At 39.4% G+C, this 22974-nt stretch overlaps 2 protein-coding genes and 1 long non-coding RNA gene across 5 annotated transcripts in view; 2 read left to right on the top strand and 1 right to left on the bottom strand.

The window, feature by feature from the left end:
* The window catches only part of LOC144381934 (uncharacterized), a 648393-nt gene that overhangs the window by 517311 nt on the left and 108108 nt on the right, over positions 1-22974 (top strand). The gene's annotated exons all lie outside the window — the stretch shown is intronic.
* The window catches only part of TESK2 (testis associated actin remodelling kinase 2), a 149000-nt gene that overhangs the window by 47043 nt on the left and 78983 nt on the right, over positions 1-22974 (bottom strand). The window lies entirely within an intron of this gene.
* On the top strand, positions 1649-3004 carry LOC118548670 (aminoacyl tRNA synthase complex-interacting multifunctional protein 1-like). The gene is given in 3 exon segments (XM_078073245.1): positions 1649-1960; positions 2173-2503; positions 2506-3004. Coding segments are annotated over 3 exon segments (1065 nt in total). The 5' UTR covers positions 1649-1660; the 3' UTR covers positions 2940-3004.

Here is a 22974-nt window from a genome sequence, read left to right as displayed (position 1 = left end):
CCATTCCATTTATATAAAAGTCTATGAAGTAAAATCAATCTATAGTGAAAAAAGCAGATCAATATTTGCCTGAGAGGGGTGGAGTTTATGGGGGTGCAAAGGTGAGGGAGGAAATTTTGAGGGAGGATGGATATGTTCACTATCTCATGATGATGGTTTCATGGGTGTATATACATATGTCAAAACTTATCACAGTGCACGCTTTAAATGTGCAGTTTACGGGGGGGGTGGGGGGATGGGTTAGCCCGGTGATGGGTATTAAGGAGGGCACGTATTGCATGGAGCACTGGGTGTTATACACAAACAATGATCATGGAACACTACATCAAAAACTAATGATGTAATGTATGGTGATTAACATAACATAATAATAAATAAATAAATAAATGTGCAGTTTATATGTCGTTTAAATCTCAAAAAAGCTATAAAACAAAGAAGAAAAATAGTAGTACTGACGAGGTAAGGGGTAATTTTTATTTTTTAGTGTACACATTATGTTATATTTGAAGTTTTTTCAACCAACAGGTTATATTTATATATAAAAATAATTTAAAAATAAAAACCATAAAAAATGATTATTACTGATGATCATTAAAGCGGGAGAAGATAAATGTCACAAGGCCAGTGACAATTGGGTTTGGGTTGCCAAGAAGGAAGTCTCATTAACAATGCCCTCAAGGGGTACCTGGGTGGCTCAGTTGGTTAAGCATGTGACTCTTGATTTCGGCTCAGGTCATGAGCTCAGGGTTGTGAGATGGAGCCCCGGGTTGGACTCCGACTCAGTGGGGAGTCAGCTTGAGATTCTCCCCCTCACACTCTGCCCTTCCCCCACACTCACTCTCTCTCAAATAAATAAATCTTAAAAAAAAAACAAAAACAAAAACCTACAATGTCCTCCAGTCTCAAGTAAGCTCTAGTTTAGAAGGGCAAAGAAAAGGGGAGACTGACTACAAGTGAGAGTAAAGGCAAAGCAGTGACAAGGCTGGAAAGGACCATAAAGTTCCACGAAGGCAGAGTCCAGGTCATATTCTTCCTTGTGTTCATAGCACCCACAGTGCTATGAACACAGTGCCCAGCAAATAGTATGCACATGCAGTAAATGATTGTTGAGTGAAAAGGAACTGAGTGAGGGAGAATGTGTGGTTGGCTGTAACATCACAGTAGAGTTTAAAAGACATGCCACTTCGACCAAAATTACTAATATGGAAATTTCAGAGTTTCTCCAAGAGGTGGTTTCTGGACCACTAGTTTTCTCTAAGTGCATCCAGAGACTTGGTGGGAACTTGAGAAAGGAAAAGAACCCAAGGAAAGATCTAGACAGTACTGAAATAGGATGCAGGCGCCAATGACCAGTTGAAACTTACCTCTGGCTTGGGCATAAATGGGAAGCAAACTGGTAAAGAGTTAAAAGGCTCTGAAGTTAGAGGGTGTGGGCTCAAATCCCACCTCCACTCTACTAGGCAAGCATTAGTTTCCCTTTCTGTAAAATAGGATAACATTGTCCACAACACAAGGTCATTGGAAGAGATTAATGAAATAATGAATATAAAGTCCAAAGAACAGTGACTGGTACACAATAAGAGTTCAAAAAAAATAAGTAATTATTATAATTATAACTTAAACGTGGACCAGGTGAGAATCAAATTCAGTCACAAGGTGAATGGGCAGGAAAGCTTCTTTCTTTTTTTCTTTTAAAGATTTTATTTTTAGGCTCCGGACTGAGGCTGCCTGGGTAAGGCTCCCCAGGTTGCTCTGTCCACCGATTCATGATTTTCTGCCATTTTTGACAAAAATGGCAACTAATGGTGCTGTTCTGAAGAGACTGGAACAGAAGGGTGCAGAAGCAGATCAAATTATTGAATACTTAAAGCAGCAAGTTGCTCTTCTTAAGGAGAAAGCAGTTTTGCAGGCAACTTTGAGAGAAGAGAAGAAACCTCGAGTTGAAAACGCTAAATTAGGGGCGCCTGGGTGGCTCAGTTGTTAAGCGTCTGCCTTCGGCTCAGGTCATGATCTTGGGGTCCTGGGATCAAGCCCCGCATCGGGCTCCTTGCTCAGTGGGAAGCCTGCTTCTCTCTCTCCCACTCCCCCTGCTCGTGTTCCCTCTCTCACTGTGTCTCTCTCTATCAAATAAATAAATAAAATCTTAAAAAAAAAGAAAATGCTAAATTAAAGAAAGAAATTGAAGAATTGAAACAAGAGCTAATTCAGGCAGAAATTCAAAATGGAGTGAAACAAATACCATTTCCATCTGGTACTCTGATGCAAGCTAATTCCACAGTTTCTGAAAATGTGATACAGTCTAGACCAATAACAACTATAACTTCTGGTGCCAAAGAACAGATAGGAGGAGGAGCAGAAGAAAAGAAGATGAAAGAGAAAACTGAAGTGAAAGGAGAGAAAAAGGAGAAAAAACAGCAGTCAGTAGCAGGAAGCACTGACTCTAAGCCAGTAGATGTTTCTTATCTGGATCTTCGAGTTGGTTGTATCATCACTGCCAGAAAACACCTGATGCAGATTCTTTATATGTGGAAGAAGTAGATGTTGGAGAAACAGCCCCAAGAACAGTTGTCAGTGGCCTGGTGAATCGTGTTCCTCTTGAACAGATGCAAAATCGGATGGTGATTTTACTTTGTAACCTGAAACCTGCAAAGATGAGGGGAGTAATATCTCAAGCAATGGTGATGTGTGCTAGTTCACCTGAGAAGGTTGAAATCTTGGCACCTCCTAATGGGTCTGCTCCTGGAGACAGAATTGTTTTTAATGCTTTTCCTGGAGAACCTGACAAAGAGCTGAATTCTAAGAAGAAGATTTGGGAGCAGATCCAACCAGATATCTTTACTAATGATGAGTGTGTAGCTACATACAAAGGAGCTCCCTTTGAGGTGAAAGGGAAGGGAGTGTTTAGGGCTCACACTATGACCAACAGTGGAATAAAATAAAATACTTCATTTACTGAACCACATTGGAGAAAATTTTAATAACAATAAAAAGAAATATATTTGTCACTTGTACCTAAAATTTAAAAAAAAAAAGATCTTATTTTTAAATAATCTCTACACCCAAATAGGGCTCGAACTCATGACCCCAAGATCAAGAGTCCCATGCTCCACCGACTGAGCCAGACAGGCACCCCAAAAAGCTGGTTTTTATGTGCCCACTCTCCTCTTCATTCCCTAACCCTTGTCCCTACCTCCACTTCCTGCTTTGGAAAAGTGGGACATTTAACTTCATTCATCTGTCAGTTTCTTTACTATGAAAATCACGACCTAATATGGAAGAGGGTGAGTAGGAGGAATGTGGGGCAGGTAGAAGTCTAACAAATAATGAACATAATACAGAGTGCTGGAAGACTGAATCTGGAATGCTGATGGTTTCCGGCCAGCGTGGCATGTCTATAACCTACGCAGAAAGAGCATTTGAGAGTGTCAGTTACTGTCAGACAAACTAGTTGGGTAAAAAAGAGGAGGCTGGGGGCGCCTGGGTGGCTCAGGTGGTTAAGCGCCTGCCTTCAGCTCAGGTCATGATCCTGGGGTGCTGGGATGGAGGCCCACATTGGGCTCCCTGCTCAGTGGGGAGCCTGCTTCTCCCTCTGCTGCTCCCCTGCTTATGCTCTCTCTCTGTCAAATAAATAAATTCAATCTTAAAAAAAAAAAAAGGAGGATGCTGTAGTGGAACAGAGGAAATATGAAGAAGATGATGAGAAAACAGTTAATCTGAGGGAGTTGCAGTTGTTACAGGTATCTTTAAAATAGGTCACTTTTCTCTAAGTATCTGTACAACTCCCCAGTCATTGGAATTATGAGAATCAGCATGCCATTCATTTATTAAACAATTATTTTTTTAATTTACTTTTTATTTTTTATTTAAATTTAAGTTAGTTAACATATAGTGTATATTGGTTTCAGAAGCAGAATTTAGTGATTCATCACTTACATAGAACACCCAGTGCTCATCCCAACAAATGCCCTCCTTAATGCCCATCACCCGTTTAGCCCACCTCCCTTCCAGCAACTTTCAGTTTATTCTCTATAGTTAACAGTCTCTTATGGCTTGCCTCCTTTTCTGTTTTTATCTTATTTTATTTTTCCTTCCCTTCCCGTACGTTCACCTGTTTTGCTTCTTAAAATTCCACATATGAGTGAAATAATATGCTATTTGCCTTTCTTTGCCTGACTTATTTTGCTTAGCATAATACCCTCTAGTTCCATCCACATCATTGCACATAAACAATTCTTTATTGAGTGGCTACTATGTGCAAGGCTTTAGGGACAGGACAGTGAATAAAACAAAGTCCCTGCTCTCACAGAACTTTCATTCTAGGGTTCATTCTGGTGGAAGGCAATTGTAATAAAAAGTTAAGTGGGTATTTTGCAGAATGTGGCTAAACTGTATGCATAAATAGCTGTTTTTAGTGAACCTCCTACAGAAAGGACGCTTCTCTTGAGATTAAGTAGTATCCCTACCTGAGAATAATTCTATTCCCAGGGCACCTGGGTGGCTCAGTTGGTTAACCGTCTCCCTCTGGCTCAGGTCCTGATCCCAGCATGCTGGGATCAAGCCCCATGTCAGGCTCCCTGCTCAGCAGTGTCTGCTTCCCCCCTCTCCTCCCCGCTCATGCTCTCTCTCACTATCTCTGTCTCTCTCTCTCTCAAATAAATAAAATCTTAAAAAAAGAATAATTCTATTCCTATTACCCCACCATAGCAAAAAGAGATAAAGTAAAATATGATAAGCTACATTTCTTTCTTCATATGGCTTTCCAAACTATACCAGGCCCTACCAGGGGTGGCTAACTATGGCCCACTATTTTTTATAATTTTTTAAAGATTTTATTTATTTATTTTTGGGCACGCACACACAAGGGACAGAGAGGGAGAGGGAGTGCATGAGCAGGAGGGAGGGGCAGAGGGAGAAGCAGACTCCCTGCCGAGCAGGGAGCCCAATGAGGGGCTCCATCCCAGGACCCTGGGACTATGACCTGAGCAGAAGGCAGACGCCTAACCGACTGAGCCACCCAGGCGCCCAGTTTTTATAATTTTTTATTGGAATACAATCATGGTATTGTCTTTGACAGCTCAGTTGTGATAGAGACTGTATGACTTGCAAAGACTAGAATATTTACTGTCTAGTCCTTTACAGAAAAAGTTTGCTGACCCTTGCACTAGAGCATAGGGATCTAACCATTCCCATCTAGGGGAACTTAAGCAAGTTACTTAATCTTTATAAATCTTAATGTCCTCAGCTACAAAAATGGACCCCAAAATAACACCATCTTAGAGGTTTCTTAGGAGGATTAAATGGAATAGTTCAGGTATAGTATTTAGCAATGTCTAACCCATGCTCAAATAAAACTTAGCGGCTTTTAATTGATCATCCTTAATGATCCTAAATTATGCCATCCCTTACATGGCTATTAGGGTCACCTTCCAAAACACAAAATATGTCACTACCGTCTTCATAACGCTTCAAAGGCTCCCTTCTGCCTATAATATAATGTTGAAATTCCTTACCACAGTATTTAAAACTTGATCTGCTCCAACTTATCTTTGGATCCTCGTATTTTCCCATAAGCCTTATTCTTTGCCCATCTCTTCATCTCCTCTGGTTCTATCTTACAAATACACTTAAATTTCCCCCATCTTAAAAAATGCTTCTCTTGCCTCCTCCCTAAAATAGGATACTAATTCACTCTTTTCATTTGTTACCAAACTTTAATAGGTTACATTCACTATCTACATTTTTTTAACCTTCATTCTTTTTTTTTTTTTTTTTTTTTTAAAGATTTTATTTATTTATTTGTCAGAGAGACAGAACACAAGCAGGGGGAGAGGCAGGCAGAGGGAGAAGCAGGCTCCCCTCCGAGCAAGGAGCCCGATGCGGGACTCGATCCCAGGACCCCGGGATCATGACCTGAGCCGAAGGCAGCCGCTTAACCGACTGAGCCACCCAGGCGTCCCAACCTTCACTCATTCTTAAACTCATTATAATTGGCCTTCTGCCCATATCACTCTTTGGAACTTCCTTACTATGAAGGATTCAGAGTTTTATTTATTTCTGCATTTCTAGTACCTAGTATAGTATCTGGCACATAGTAAGAAAGCTCTCAGTAAAGATTTGTTGAATGGCATGAGTGATTTTTATGACCTACAAACTTAAGTTCAAGCTCTTCTCTGAGTTGGAAGACTATTTTATTTCATTTTACTGAAAATCATCCTTCCAGGATCAGCTAAAACTTCATCTTCTCTACGTTGATCTCCTGGATATCTTCAGCTAGCATTATTCCTCTCTCTTCCTCCTCCTCCCCCCAACAGTACTGCTATGCACTTTTCACCCTGCTTTGAAAGACTGCTCATAAGCGTAACAGGTGGTCCAGTGTCTGAAGTAAGACTGCTTATATTTGAATCCTGGCTCTGCCACTTCATGATAACCTCTCCATATTTTAGTTTCTTCACATGCAAAATGGAAGTATTACTATTACCTAACCCAAATGGTTATTGTGAAGATGAAATGACATAACTTGGGCTCCTGGAACATAATAAGCACTAGAATATGTTAGCTATTCTTCTTCCTCTTTTAACATTTCTAACTCCTTCTCCAGGCTGGAATATGAGAAAGATTTTCAAGAATACAGATCTCTTCTCATTTGTTTCTATATGCAGTGCCTGATACACAATGCTTTGCACATAAGATACTAAACAAACACTTCTTTAATGCAAAAGCAATAATCACCAAATTAGCTTGACAATGTAAATTCATTTTCTAAGAAAGAACATTTAGAGGCAGGTACAAGGCTGGAAAGCCAAGAGGTATTTATTTTATTTAATCAAATATTTATATAGAACCTAGGCAATAGGATTCTACTAGCAAAACAAGGACTACATTTTAAAGTCATGGGCCTCCTAGAAGCTGAGAAGACCTGCTTTGGGTGTGATACACCCCCACAGGCCCACCATTCACTATGACCACATCATCCACAGAGATGTCACAGTTAGCACATTCAGGCAGGCACTGGCTTCATGTGACAGTTTTCTGCCTACCTTCACCCCCCCACACCCGTGACTCATATCACCACATCACAGTGTACTAGCACAACTCTACTTCTATGTGAAACTTTTCTGCCTGACCTCCTCAACCTCACTTCCTTTCCACCACCCACCACATCCAAAACAGTGTCACAGAGCTCACAAGCTAAGACAGGCAATAGCTTTACATTGGAAGAAGAGCTTGAGCAGAGTTCATTATTCCAGTTGCTATAAAAACCATATACTTTAAAAGGGAAATAGTACTCCTTAACAGGGAGGTGATATATGTCTAGAAAAGTATTTAATGCCAACAGTAAGTTTTCACTGGAACTGTTACTGTTAATTATATTAAAATATAAGTTGTGGATGAAGCCTCAAATCTTTTTTGGTATGAGACCAGACCTAAAAAAATACATTTTGAATGATTCTTACTCCCACTACCACCACCCAAAATCATACCAGCTAGAATTACTTAGCTCAGGAAGAGAGCACTTTGTTAATGCATGTGCTTGAGATTGAGTGATTACTGAAATTTATTATTTTTAGTTTCATACTACACACACACTCGTGTTAAGAAGTAGGAAGCGTTGTTGTTTTTTAGACCAGTGCTTCCTAAATTTTAATGTGCAAACAAATCACCTGAGAATTATGTAAATTGCAGGTTCCAATTCTATAGGTCGGGGCAGGGGGAAGCTGGGAGTCTATTTCTTCCTTTTTTTTTTAAGATTTTATTTATTTATTTGAGAGAGAGGGAGAGCACAAAGGGAGAGTGAGAGGGAGAACCAGACTCCCTGCTGAGCAGAGAGCCTGATGTGAGACTTGATCCCAGGACCCTGAGATCATGACCTGAGCCAAAGACAGACGCTTAACTGACTGAGCCACCCAGGTGTCCCAAGTCTGAATTTCTAATAAGCTCCCAGCTGATGCTGATGCTGCTAGATCCCTGGACCACATACTGAGTACCAAGGCTCAGTCTAGACAAAAGACAGCTGATCACCCACTCTAAAGTTAGTAAGACCATAAGAGGAAACTCCCAACTCTGATACTACTAGTAAACTAGACTTTGACCAGAGACTTAATTTGCCTTAGTCTTTCCTGTAGCGTGATTTACTATTTTCCATAAAGTGTCATTACCATGCTTTTATATACCCTTTGACTTTTCTCAGGCTGTTTCCACTGCCTAGAATGCCCTTCCCCTCATTTCTACATAGTTAGATTCTACCCACCCTCAAAGCCCAGTTCAAATACTTCCTTTCCCACAAAACAAATCTGGCTCCCTCTAAGTAGAAGTACTTCTGAACTAGCATGCTTCTGAACTACCAAGACACTCCATCTACACCACTATCCTATGGTATCATCATTTCCTACCTTTAACTATGTTTTATAAAATGAAATGAATTCTCTTGCCTGTCATATGACAGTATATAAATACTTGCTGGGTAAATTTATTTTTTTTTAAAAGATTTTATTTATTTTTCAACAGAGAGAGAGGGAACACAAGCAGGGGGAGTGGGAGAGGGAGAAGCAGGCTTCCCGCCGAGCAGGGAGCCCAATGTGGGACTCGATCCCAAGACCCTGGCATCATGACCTGAGCTGAAGGCAGACACCTAACGACTGAGGCACCCAGGCGCCCATTGGGTAAATTTAAAACATGACTCTGACCACTCAAAAATTATTGAATGCCTACTATGTGGCAGGCACTGGTAATGATTATATAATTATGATAGCAACTGATTCGTAAAGAGCACATACTATGCAGGCATTATTTTTATATTATATTCATTTAATCCTCATAATAATCCAATGAAGTAATACTTTCTTCATCCCAATCATATTGATAAAGAAACTTAGGCTCTGAGAAATAAAGTAACCTGCCCAATGTTATACAGATAATATGTGGCAGAGCCAGGAATCCAACCTAAACAGTGGGTTCTGTGTTCTTAATCACAATGTTATATTACCTCTCCATATAGTTATAAAAAGGGTAAAAAAAAAAATGAACAAGACAATTCCTTTCGTTAAGAAGCTATTGGCTACTCAAAAAGTTTCTGTGGTAGCTCACAGCTCCTGATCAAAGCCCAAATTCCTTAACATGTTATTCAAGAGTGTGAATGATCTGACCCACATCTCTTCCCTTATCTCCTATTACATCCACCTACATTCTCTATGTTTTAGTATATAAGCTGCTACTCCTAAAAATGTCCTAAATTCTCCCACTTCCATACTGTTGCTAGAATGAGTCCATCTATGAATCCACTTTTCAAAGCTCTACCAATCCTTAAAAACTCAGTGCAGGGGCACCTGGGTGGCTCAGTCATTAAGCATCTCCGTTTGGCTCAGGTCATGATCCAGGGGTCCTGGGATTGAGCCCCACATCAGGCTCCCTGCTCACCGGGAAGCCTGCTTCTCCCTCTCCCATTCCTCCTGCTTGTGTTCCCTCTCTTGCTGTCTCTCTGTCAAAAAATAAATAAAATCTTAAAAAAAAAACTCTATTATAACACTTATCAGGCCTGCCTTCTACATCAAGTTTTATCTACGTCAGCTTCTTCCACTAAATTACTAGGTTCTTGAGGGCAGGGATCTTATATGTGGAAGAGAATGACTATTTATTCACTAAATTGCTTCCCTTTTCCTCCTTAAGTAAACGACATTTCCCAGTGTCTATAACAGTTGGTTAACACCATAATACTGAGCTCTGGACAGTGGTATAGGGGCAGAAATGATTATGTCATTTCTAGGCCTGTCCCATAAAAACCTCAACCCTATCCTCTATACTTTCCTCCTTCATCTGTCAGCAGATGCAGAAGATCCAGTGAAGGAATCTGAGGCCCAATCCTAGGCAAAAAAAAAAAAAGCTCCCCTTCTACCTCTACCTAACATGCATTGAACTAGGACATAAATAAGAAACAAGCCTTTACGGGGCACCTGCCTGGATCGGTTGGTGGAGCATGCAACTCTTGATCTCGGGGTTATGCGTTCAAGGCCCATATTAGGTGTAGAGAGATTACTTAAAAACTTAAAAAAAAAAAGAAAAAAAAAGAAACCAAGCCTTTAAATCAGTAAGATTTTATGTTGTTTACTACAGTTGTTAACCCTCCCGGAATAAATATACCATGTAGTTTTGTGTCTCTGTATATACCTAAAACACTGCCTTGTTCATAGTTAGCACTTAGTAAATCTATTTACTGAATTCAATTAAAAGTTACATTTCTTAATTCCAAAGAGGGATCTTTCCTAAGTTCTACTATTATCCAGCAGTCTCCAAAATGGGGAATGAGCATGATTATCCACTGAAGTATGGGAAGAAAATTAGAATTTTTACCTATATTATTTTTATATAAAAAGGAGAAAATGAGTTTTAGTAATATTTAATATAGGTTAATAGTAGCAATTAGAGATGTGTTCAAAATGTTTTCCTAATGGAATACTATGATAGGCAGAAGACGTCCAAAGATATCCATGCTCTAACCCCCAAAACCTGTGAATATGTTATGTTATATGGAAGGGAATTGATTAAAGTTGCAGATAGAATTAAGGCTGCTAATCAGCTGACTTTAAAAGATTTTTATTTATTTATTTGTCAGAGAGAGAGAGAGCACAAGCAGGGGGAGCAGCAGAGGCAGAGGGAGAAGCAGGCTCCTCACTGAGCAGGGAGCCCGATTCAGAACTCGATCCCAGGACCCTGAGATCATGACCTGAGCCCAAGGCAGACGCTTAACTGACTGCACCACCCAGGCGTCCCTCGAATCAGCTGACTTTAAAATAGGGAGATTATCCTGGATTATGAAGTGTTACCCCACACTCGCGGTGTTACCACAGTGGTCCCCAAAAGTAGAAGAGGGAAGCCAAAAAGTTAGTATTAGAGGGATACAATATGAAAAAGAATCAGCCGGTCACTGTTGGCTTTGAAGATGGAAGGAGCTACAAGCCAAGGAATGCAAGCCACTAGAAACTGAAAAAAGTAAGGAAACAGATTCTCCCCTAGAGACCTCAGAAAGAAACACAGCCCTCTCAATACCTTGATTTTAGCCCAGTAAGACCCACATCAGACTTCTGACCTATAGAACTGTAAGATAATAAATTTGTGTTGTCTTAAGCCGCTAGGCAGTTTGTTATGGCAGCCATAGAAAACTAATGATACATAATAAAAAGAAATTATGGGTTACTATCTTATGCTATGTTTACAGATGTAGGATAGACTTTGGGCTTTGACTCCTTCTAAACAAGCACAAGGAGGAGTGCCTGGGTGCCTCAGTTGGTTGAGCGCCTGACTCTTGATTTCAGCTTAAGTCACGGTCTCAGGGTCATGAGATCAAGCCGCATGTCAGGCTCTGTGCTTAGCAGAGTCTGCTTGGGATTCTCTCTCTCCCTCTCCCTTTGCCCCTCCCTCCGCTCTCTCGCTCTCTCTCAAATAAATAAAGAAAAATCTTTAAAAAATAAAATAAAAAACAAGCACAAGGAAAATAACATTATTATGTTCCTTGGTAGCATTTACCTCCTCTCAAATATTTATTGAGCTCACAATTCTGTTCTCAGGGTTAAACATTAAGGTTTAAATACTGTCCCTCCTCAAAAGTTTATTACCTAAACAGAAGAGGGAGAGGTGTGACAGCAGTCTAAAACACATCTAGCTGTTCTCACTCTGGGAAAAAAAAAAAAAACACAAAACACTAACACTACTATTAGTTTTGGACCTGCTCAATACTATATAACAGGACCTAGTAAGAGTTCTGTGGTCATTATGTCAAAGCTGTCCAGAAAATTACTACTTGTTGCTAACCTACAATATACCTAGAAACTGTGCTAAGTGTTTTATATGTATGACCTGAGTTTAATTACCCTCATTTTATCATCTAGGAAAATGACGTTCAGAGCATTTAAATGACTTGACAAAGGTTGGAGATGTACGGGGATCTGGATCTGTTTGGCTCAAAAATCTATGTTTTGCTCTGTAACAATGGGTATGAAAGAAGAAAGGCCAATGGTTCAATAACTTCATTTTTGGGGTGCGTGGGTGGCGCAGGCGGTTGAGTGACCAACTCTTGGTTTTGGCTCAGTTCATGATCTCAGGGTCATGGGGTTGAGCCCTGTGTGGGGCTCCACACTCGTCATGGAGTCTGCTTGAGACGCTTTTTCCCTCTGCCCCTCCTCCCTGCGCACTACTCCAAAATAAATAAATAAATATTTAAAAATAATAAATTCATTTTTTATTCATAAAAAAACAACAGCCTATCTGTAAATCAATGAAAATCTAACTGGTTTGCTTTATAAGCCTTTCTACTGCCAACTTTGAGCAATAAGCAGCATCCATGTTATAGGACTTCTTCTGACCTGTACTGGCCTTTCCAGAAAAATGTCTGGCTCCAAAGTTATGGCAAAAACAATTAAGAGGCCTGAAATAAACCTGTAATAGAATATTAAAATGTGAGCAGGATTTTTATATTAATATACTTTCTAAAAGCCCTACACCTGAAGTCTACTTATACTGGTTTACTTTTCTTTAAAAAAGTTTCTCCAGAAGTTTTGATATATTTTTATCTGATTTCCTCCCATAATTGAAGGAAAGGCCCTGCAACATACTCAACCAGATTCCACTAAGCTTTAATATGTGGCACTAAAATGAACTGCTTTGCATTCTACTCCCAAATAAAGCAAAGTTACCATCACTCTCTTGGACCAGAAAAAATTACCAATAACCAAAAAGGAGAAGAAAGGGCAATGCCTCAGATCTCAAGTCCCAAAAGAGCTATGAATCTAGACCCATAAAAAAAAGCAGTAATATCTTTTGGTAAAGCTTGCGGCAGTTCAAACGTGTTTTAGAGGTATTACATCATGGAAAACTGGTTGTGCTAGGTCCTAGCTATGAGAACTCAAAGAAAACTCAGCTGAACAGACATTAACCACCAAAGCCTCACATCAGGTGACACCAAACAGAGCTGGTTCAGTCTGGCTTTCTCTTTTCTGTCCACAGTTTTTATAGTCCGATTTTAAGATAGCTAAAGGCAAGTAAGCATTGCTCACAATCACTAGATCATGTAGATTAGCACTACATATAATAACAAGAGGACCAATGAAGTTTATGGTCTAATTTTGCTTTCTTCTAGTAAAACAATACAAAAATTTAAAAAGTTAAAAAAAGATCTGTTTGCTTATAAATATTAAACCAGTTTAATAAATAAAAAAAATCCTAGATTTCTGAGAGAAAAACAAATATTCTCTATTTTGAATAACAACTTGAAAGTAAACTGAGGGGTGCCTGGGTGGCTCCGTCGTTAAGCGTCTGCCTTCGGCTCAGGTCATGATCCCAAGGTCCTGGGATCGAGCCCCGCATCAGGCTTCCTGCTCTGCGGGAAGCCTGCTTCTCCCTCTCCCACTCCCCCTGCTTTTGTTCCCTCTCTGGCTGTCTTTCTCTCTGTCAAATAAATAAAACCTTTAAAAAAAAAAAAAGAAAGTAAACTGAGACTGAGAGTTAAACTCATTCTGTAAGTATTTTATTTCACAGAAAATTTTAAACCACATTGCTCAAAATTGCCATGGAAGCAGCAAAATACTAAATCCCCTGGCAAAGGCAGAACTATTAATACATAAATATGACTTTAAATGTTCCCCCAATTTTTTTTTAATCCAGGAAGTTCAGAAGAGAACTAATATCCACAAATCCAAGTATCTAGATTATCTCCCCAAGCACTGAAAATGCTTCTTCCTCCTTCCCAAATTTATCTTTTATTCTAAGATGACTCATAAACTCACACCCAAATAGCGAAGTATAAACACAAACTTCAATTTTATATGAGCATACTTCTGAAACAACACTCACATGATTTACTTCTTCCTCTTCTCCCAAAGTAGAAGAAACGTATAGAGGAAAGAGAACAATTCAATCTAAGAAGCATGCGTCAAGAAAATGAATATGTTCCAGGTTTGTCCTCTCTATAGATAAACAGAACACTTAAAAAAAATTTTTTTACTACCTGTCACATATAAACTAAGCACAGTGATAGGCAAAGAAGACTCAGTGGGTGCTAGAGAAATAAACATGATCGTCCCTTCTTCAAGGAGTTCACAGACAAATAATGATAATGATGGATTACATTTATTAAGCACTTACAATGTATCTGATACTATTCTAAGTACTTTACAGGTATTACCTCATTTAATTCTTATGAAAACATTATGTTATAGGTACTATTATTACCTCCATTTCACAGATAAGAAAACTGAGGAGAGATTAAGTTGCTTGCCCAATGTCACACAACTTGCAAATGGCAGAGTCAGGACTGGATTCTTAACTCTTAAGCTTTATGCTCTATAGCCGCAATACATGATGCTTCAGATGATTATGACTACAGTAATAACAGTAATATATTAATAGTTAATGTTTAGTGCCTTGTACTGTGATAAGTTCTTTATCTCGTTTAATTCTCCCATCAATCTGGTACAGTAGTACTATTATTACTCTTTACTTCATAGATGAGAAAACTGAAGTTATAGAAGTGACATAATTTGCCAAAGGTCTCCTAACTACTGAGAGACACAACTATCCAGAACCTCTCCTCTGAATTCCAGACCTGTTTATCCAACTCCCAACTTGATAACTCCTGATGTCTCATCCCCAAAACCTGCTCCCCAGGCAGTCTTCTCCAATGTAGTTACTGGCAATTCAATTTTCCCAGTTGTTCAAGTCAAAGTCTAAGTAAGAGTTATCCTTGACTCCTTCCCTTGTGCTAATATCCCACACCCAATCCATTAGGAAATCCCACTGTCTCTACTAAAAAAATACCCAGAATCCAACTGTTTCTCTCTATCTTCATTGCTACCACACCATCCAAGCCATCATCAGCTCCCTCTAGATTACTGCAATAGTGTCCTAAGTTAATTTTCATCAGTTAAACATTCATAGCTTCAAATAAGTATATAATGAAAAATAACAGTCCCCTGGCCTGCCCATACCACCACTGAATCCTGTTCCCCAGAGGGAACCACTCTCAACTCTTTTAGTTGTTTCTTCTATTTACCATCATAGCTCTAGCTATCTACTGATTATACTGCTATTTCTCACCTCCTACTGACTTTCCCATGTGGAGGCTGAGGATTCAGCCCTCTTAAATTATTTCCCTTCCAATATTTGTATAAGACAATCTTGGGTCTCCAAAGCAATCTACAGATTTAATGCAATTCCTATCAAAATACTCATAGCGTTTTTCACAGAACAAGAACAAATAATCCTAAATTTGTATGGAACCACAAAAGACCCCAAATAGCCAAAACAATCTTGAAAAAGAAAAAAGAAGCTTGGAGGTATCACAATTCCTGATTTCAAGTTATGCTACAAAGCTGTAGTAATAAAAACAGTATGGTACCGGCACATACGGAAATAGACACATAGATCAATGGAACACAATAGAAAGCCCAGAAATAAATCTACAATTACACGGTCAATTAATCTTTGACAAAGGAGCCAAAAATATGCAATAGGAAAAAGACAGTCTCTTCAACAAGTAGTGTTGGGAAAAACTGGATAGCTACATACAGAAGAATGAAACCAGGATACTTTCTTATACTATACGCAAAAATAAACTCAAAATGGATTAAGACCTACAAGTGAGGCCTGAAGCCGTAAAATCAAGAAGAGAGCACAGGCAATAATTTCTCTGACATTGGCTGTAGCAACATTTTTCCTTTTTTTTTTTTTAATTTAAATTCCAGTTAGTTAACATACAGTGTAATATAATATTAATTTCAGGTGTACAATATAGTGATTCAACACTTCCACACAATACCCAGTGCTCATCACAACAAGTGCACTCCTTAATCCCCATCCTCCCACCCACCTCCCTTTTGGTAACCATCAGTTTGTTCTCTATAGTTAAGAGTCTGTTTCTTGGATTGCCCCTCTCTCTTTTTTCTCCCCTCTGCTCATTTGTTGTTTCTTTTTTTTTTTTTTTAAAGATTTTATTTATTTATTTGACAGAGAGAGACACAGCGAGAGCAGGAACACAAGCAGGGGGAGTGGGAGAGGGAGAAGCAGGCTTCCCACCGAGCAGGGAGCCCGATGTGGGGCTCGATCCCAGGACCCTGGGACCATGACCTGAGCTGAAGGCAGACGCTTAACAGCTGAGCCAGCCAGGCGCCCAGAGAGAAGCAGGCTCCCTGCTAAGCAAGGAGCCCGATGCGGGACTCGATCCTTGGACCCTGGGACCATGACCCGAGCCCAAGGCAGACATTTAACCCACTGAGCCACCCAGGGGGCCCTGTTCTGTTTCTTAAATTGCACAAATGTGTGAAATTATATGGTATTTGTCTTTCTCTGACTGACTTAATTCACTTGGCATAATACTCTCAACTCCATCCATGTCATTGCAAATGGCAAGATTTCATTCTTTTTAATGGCTGAATGATATTATATCTATATACCACATCTCCTTTAGAAGGTATAATGCTAAGTAAAATAAGTCAGAGAAAGATAAATGCCATATGATTTCACTCATATGTGGAGTTTAAGAAACAAAACAAATGAACAAAGAAAAAAGGGACAAACCAAAAAACAGATTCTTAACTATAGAGAACAAACTGATGGTTTCCAGAGTGGAGAAGGGTGGGCGGATGGGTGAAATAGGTGATGGGGATTAAAGAGTACACTTATTATGATGAGCACTGAGTAATGTATAAAATTGCTGAATCACGGGGCACCTGGGTGGCTCAGTCGGTTAAGCGTCTGCCTTCAGCTCAGGTCATGATCCCAGGGTCCTGGGATCGAGCCCCACGTCGGGCTCCCTGCTCGGTGGAGAGTCTGCTTCTCCCTCTCCCTCTGCCTGCCTCTCTGCCTACTTGTGCTCTCTCTCTATCTCTCTGTCAAATAACTAGATAAAATTTAGAAAAAAAAAAAAATTGCTGAATCACTGTATTGTACACCTGTAACTAATGTAACACTGTACATTAATTATACTGAAATTTAAAAAAAAGAAAAGAAAATATGACTACCACAGACAGTTCAGTTAAAAAAGATTTAAAAAGATATTACAATAAACATTTATGACAGGGCGCCTGGGTGGCTCAGTCATTGAGCATCTGGCTTCGGCTCAAGTCATGATCCCAGGGTCCTGGGATAGAGCCCCGCATCGGGCTCCCTGCTCCGTGGGAAGCCTACTTCTCCCTCTCCCACTCCCCCGCTTGTGTTCCTGCTCTCGCTAACTCTCTCTCTGTGTCAAATAAATAAATAAAATCTTTAAAAAAAAAAAATAAAATAAAAATAAATATTTATGACAATTTTTAAAAAGAGAAAAAAGAAAAAGGAAGGATCTAGAAAGCAATAGGTAGAAAGATGATAGCGGGGTGCCTGGGTGGCTTATTTGGTTGAGTGCAATTCAGTTCAAGTCGTGATCTCAGGGTCATGAGAAGGAGCCCAGAGCTGGGCTCCAGGCTCACCTGGGGGGGTGGGGGGTCTGCTTGTCCCTCTCGCTCCCTGTGCTCCTCCCCCTCTACCTCCCTCCCTCTGCCCCTCCCCACACGTGTGTGAGCTCTCTCTCTCTAATAGATCTAAAAAATCTTTAAAAAAAGAAAAAAAAAAGATGATAGCAAGTCCCAGGGTGACTCCTGGGCAACAGTCTAGAGAATAAGCAGTCCAAACTAGAACAGAAGGATCAAGAGCTCCAGGAGAGATGTTGAGGGAAGGATGTTTGAGGAAAGAATTTTTAGATTTCCAGATGTGTCTGGCAGAGTGGAAATGCATATTCAGAAGAATTTTACAGTTCTGTCTGAAGCTTTGGGAAGAATTAGTGGTGGGCATATAATAACTAAGCAAATGAAAAATTAGGCCAAACACAAAAAATTATGCAAGAAATAAAATGTAATTATAATACATTTTTTGGCCTAGTGGTGATTATAATCAGTCATAATAATATAAATGCCAAGACTTGATTTGTTTCTCCTGAATATTAATTTTACCTAAGATTGTCTAAGTTTTTCATTTTAATTCCGGTATAGTTAACATACAGTGTTACATTAGTTTCAGGTGTACAACCACTTGATGGTTTGAAAGAAGGTATAAGGGAAAGATATTAAGGATGATTTCTAGGTTTGTAACCTAAGTAATAATAGTAGTAATGGCAATTCCATTTGCTGAGATGGGAGAAGTCTAGAGAGGAAAAAATGGGGGTGGGGTGGAAAAATAATCAATAGCGGTCCATAATAGGTGCTCAATAAATGGTAGCCATTGTTTACATTAAAAATCATCTTCTCTTATATCTCAGTTTTATCTCAATAAAAATAAATTTTTAAAAAAATCACCTTTCTGGGGTTGTACTACTTTACTACCCACAGACAATGACATAAATATTACTGAAGCTTTTTCCATATTTTATTTTACAAAATTTTTCTAGTTATATGAAATTAGAACTTAAACACAGTCCTAAGTCATTAGACCTTCTACCTTGGCAAAGAGAAGAGAAAAAAATGTTAAGACCTCTTTACCAACATGCTAGTGTTATATAATTTGCTTTGAGGGCTATAGCGAGACTCTTCCACCTAGTTACTCACTAGAATTGCAATGATAAAATCAGAAAGATCCATTTTAATCCAGCATTTTTAAATGCGTCCCATTTATTCTAGACCACGTGTGTGTGTGTGTGTGCATGGCCACCTGAGAAAATATACACACACCTGAGATAATATATTTTTTAAACCTGATCTTTTACAAATTATTCAACATTAATTCACCGTGGATTTCTAACCACTGATCTGGTCCATTCCCCTAGTTTAACGAAGGAAAAAAAACAAAGCCCAGAGGTCAAATAATTTGTCCAAGAGAACAGAATTAGGAAATCATGGAGTTGTGTTAAGTGCATATAAGGAATAGTGGAAGATAGAGCTAGAAAAACAGATCAGACCTTAACTGTCAGTCTAAAGGATTTTAGACTCAATTCTGAAATAAAAGGTTTACAAGAAATAAACTACACAATTAGAGTTGTGTATCAGGAAGAGAGACAAGGGGGGCAAAAAGATAGGGAAAATAATTCACTCCAGGCAAAATTCAAGAGGGCTGAACCAACAAATGTATAAAGGAAAGAACAGATGCAAAAGTCTTTGAAGATTTAGAATCAAGCGCTTATCTTCTGATTAGAAGCAAGGAATAAAAGGAATAAGTAGGGGTGCTGGATGGCTCAGTCAGTTAAACTGCTGCCTTTGGCTCAGGTTATGATCCCAGGGCCTGGGATCAAGCCCTGCATCGAGCCCTGCATTGGGTTCCCTGCTCAGCGGGGAGCCTGCTTCTGCCCCTCTCTTTCTCTCTCTCTCTGTCTCAAATAAATAAATAAAATCTTTAAAAGAAAGGAATAGGAATAACTAAAGATGGCTTCAGGATTTTCAGAATGGTAATTGGAAAGATAGCTATCTTTTTTTTTTTTTTTATGGTTTGCCTCTCTCTTTTTTTTCTATCTTCTTTTTTTTTTAATTTTTTTATTGTTATGTTAATCCCCATACATTACATCATTAGTTTTAGATATAGTGTTCCATGATTCATTGTTTGTGCATAACACCCAGTGCTCCATGCAGAACGTGCCCTCCTCAATACCCATCACCAGGCGAACCCATCCTCCCACCCCCCTCCCCTCTAGAACCCTCAGTTTGTTTTTCAGAGTCCATCGTCTCTCATGGTTCTTCTCCCCCTCCAATTTCCCCCCCTTTGTTCTTCCCCTCCTGCTACATTCTTCTTCTTCTTTTTTTCTTTCTTAACATATATTGCATTATTTGTTTCAGAGGTACAGATCTGAGATTCAACAGTCTTGCACAATTCACAGCGCTTACCAGAACACATACCCTCCCCAGTGTCCATCACCCAGTCACCCCATCCCTCCCACCCCACCCCCCACTCCAGCAACCCTCAGTTTGTTTCCTGAGATTAAGAATTCCTCATATCAGTGAGGTCGTATGATACATGTCTTTCTCTGTTTGACTTATTTCGCTCAGCATAATACCCTCCAGTTCCATCCACGTCGTTGCAAATGGCAAGATCTCATTCCTTTTGATGGCTGCATAATATTCCATTGTATATATATACCACAGGAAAGATAGCTATCTTAACAGCTGAGACTGGGAAAACATCCTGCCATATCCTCATAGTATTATATTTTTTAAAGATTTTATTTATTTATTTGACAGAGAGAGACAGCGAGAGAGGGAACACAAGCAGGGGGAGTGGGAGAAGAAGCAGCATGCTTCCCGATGAGCAGGGAGCCCGATGCGGGGCTTGATCCCAGGACCCTGGGATCATGACCCGAGCCAAAGGCAGACGCCTAACGACTGAGCCATCCAGGCGCCCCTCATAGTATTAGCTGATACTAGTCTGTTTCCTATATGTACAGTTTATTTCCCAAGGAGACTGGGAGACAACAGTGTTCTACTTCCCTTTTATTCACCATGACATTGCAGCACAGGCCTGGACTGAGTAGTTCCAAGTAAATATTTGGTGAATTGAAAGCATATTCTCCATTTTAACAAAATGGCAACCACATTGTTACAAATGGCTTTTAAACGGGAGCTAAAACAATTCTGAACAAAAGTTAGTAGACAGGAAAATAAATTCAGAATGTAGCCTAAAAAAAAAGAAGCATGAGAATATGAACAAGGAATCTAAAAGAAATATTAAATTTCTCATGGCATGAAGAATAACAAAGAGGTATGAGAATGAATCTTGGTGCAGGTCCCTCAGAAAGACCATTGGGGAGTGGAAGTGAGCAGGGCATGGAATTGGATTACAAATCTTGAGCATAAGACTTCCTGGCATAAACAACCTTATTCACAAGAGGCCCAAACGATCAGTCCATGCAGTCAACAAAGTACTTTATTGTTCCTTGTTTTAACTGATAACTTAGAGCAACTGATGATAACAGAACCAATCTTAACCGTATCCATGTATTAAAAAAAAAAAAAAACATATACACACCTACTGCCTCTATGACTTACCAGGCCCATTCTTTTCCTTCCAACTAGAAATCTTAGGAGGGAGAAAGATAAAAGGAAAAAGAGGAAGTAGGGAGGTTGGGGTCAAGAAAAGAGAAATAAAACTGCAAAAGTTCAGCTCACTAACTCCTGCTGGGCACAAAACAGCTGTGCCAGGAGAGGACCAAAGCATGCCCAGAGGATTAGATGCCTACCATCTGGCAGGTCATGCAGATAGCCGTCTTTCCCAAGTAGACTTTCCAAATCACCAATGCAGTGATTTTCCACCCAGTCTTCGTTTTCAAGCAGGAGACCCTTTCTTCAAAATTCTTACACAGAAGTTTAACATAAAACAGATAAAAAGTAGAGCTGCTCTGGCTGGCTGAAGCAGAGTGGGGAACCAAAAGCCTCCTCCGCTCAGCAATACCCCTGCCCCCCAGGGGTCAGCCTCTAAGGAGGCATGTCTATGAAAAACCTAGGGTTCTGAGAGAAGGATTTTTCCCAATTTAAATCTAATAATCTCAATTTGAGGGAAAATCTTAGTTCATATTTCTGCCCCAGCTTCTGTACCTATAAAGGAGAGCCTGTGTCACAGCTTGAAAGCAGACTAGCCTTTTTTGTAGTAACAAAAAAATTTTAATTACAGAAACATAAAGTATTAATAGTAAATTTCTAAGACCAGAAAGCATATATGAAATAAAAATTCTAAGTATTTTGAGACTGGAACACAGTTATGCTTAGTTTCATATTTAAGGTCCCCTAAGGAAGTATAATAAATGTTTTTACTGCTATAGTTAGTACCCCTCTGAATAATGAAAGCCAAGAAGACTGCTTCCTCTAGGCCACTGGTAGGATAATTTCCTTTTGTTGTGTTCAACACATACAATAAAACTGAAGACACAAAGACATGAAAGATATGAACAATTAGAAGCTTTTTTAAATTAATTTTTTATTTAAATTCAATTTAATTAACATATACCATATTATTAGTTTCAGAGGTAGAATTTAGAAGCTTCTTTTTAAAAAGTCATCTCCAGGCTTTTTTTTTTTTTTTAAAGATTTTATTTATTTATTTATTTGAGAGAGAGAGAGGATGAGAGAGAGAGCACATGAGAGGGGGGAGGGTCAGAGGGAGGAGCAGACTCCCTGCAGAGCAGGGAGCCCGATGTGGGACTCGATCCCGGGACTCCAGGATCATGACCTGAGCCGAAGGCAGTCGCTTAACCAACTGAGCCACCCAGGCACCCCATCTCCAGGCTTTTAACCACAGTATATTTGAGACAGACGGTTTATGCAGAACAAAGAGTCATCATCACAGTGCAAACCAACCAATTATTAACAATAATTATAATATTTTTCATGTACTATGTACTTTCTATGGATTATAACAGATCCATAGGCTTTTATGCAGTATCTCATTTGCTGGCTTACTGCCAAGATGAAGACAGAGTTAACACTTTTATATATCAGAAAACTTAGCTGAAAGCAAAGAAAAATACTTGTTGAAAGTTAAAAGGGAGGGGTATGTCATTCCTGAGTAGTGAAACCAAAAAGAGATAGGCTAAGTTAATAGATCAAAGGGACATCAGAATAGGAATGGTAACACTGGTCTCATCACACCATGTTCCTAGGCTGGACATATATATTAAGCAAAACAAGAGCAAAGACCTAGAGGGACTCTAGCCCAGTATTTTCCAGTATAGTAGCCAGTAGCTTCATGTGGCAGTTTAATCAAATAAAAAACTTCAGTTCCTTGTTCCAACTAGCCACATTTCAATGCTCATTAGCCACGTGTGGCTATTGGACAGCACAGATAAAGAACATTCCCATCACTGCAGAAAGTTCTATTCAACAAATCACTCAAGCAGAAAACCTTTGAATGTATTAAAAACAGCAGCACTCGACAAATGGTTGGTGACAAAAGACAGGTTTCCATGGGCCATAAAAAAAAAAAAAAACCTAGCCAGAGAAAAAGAAACTAATAATAGTAGCTAACATTTACTGGGCACTTCACATA

The sequence above is a fragment of the Halichoerus grypus genome, chromosome 5 (genome assembly GCF_964656455.1).
Source record: "Halichoerus grypus chromosome 5, mHalGry1.hap1.1, whole genome shotgun sequence".
NCBI classification, from domain to species: Eukaryota; Metazoa; Chordata; class Mammalia; order Carnivora; family Phocidae; genus Halichoerus; species Halichoerus grypus.
This window is presented reverse-complemented; position numbering and strand designations above follow the sequence as displayed.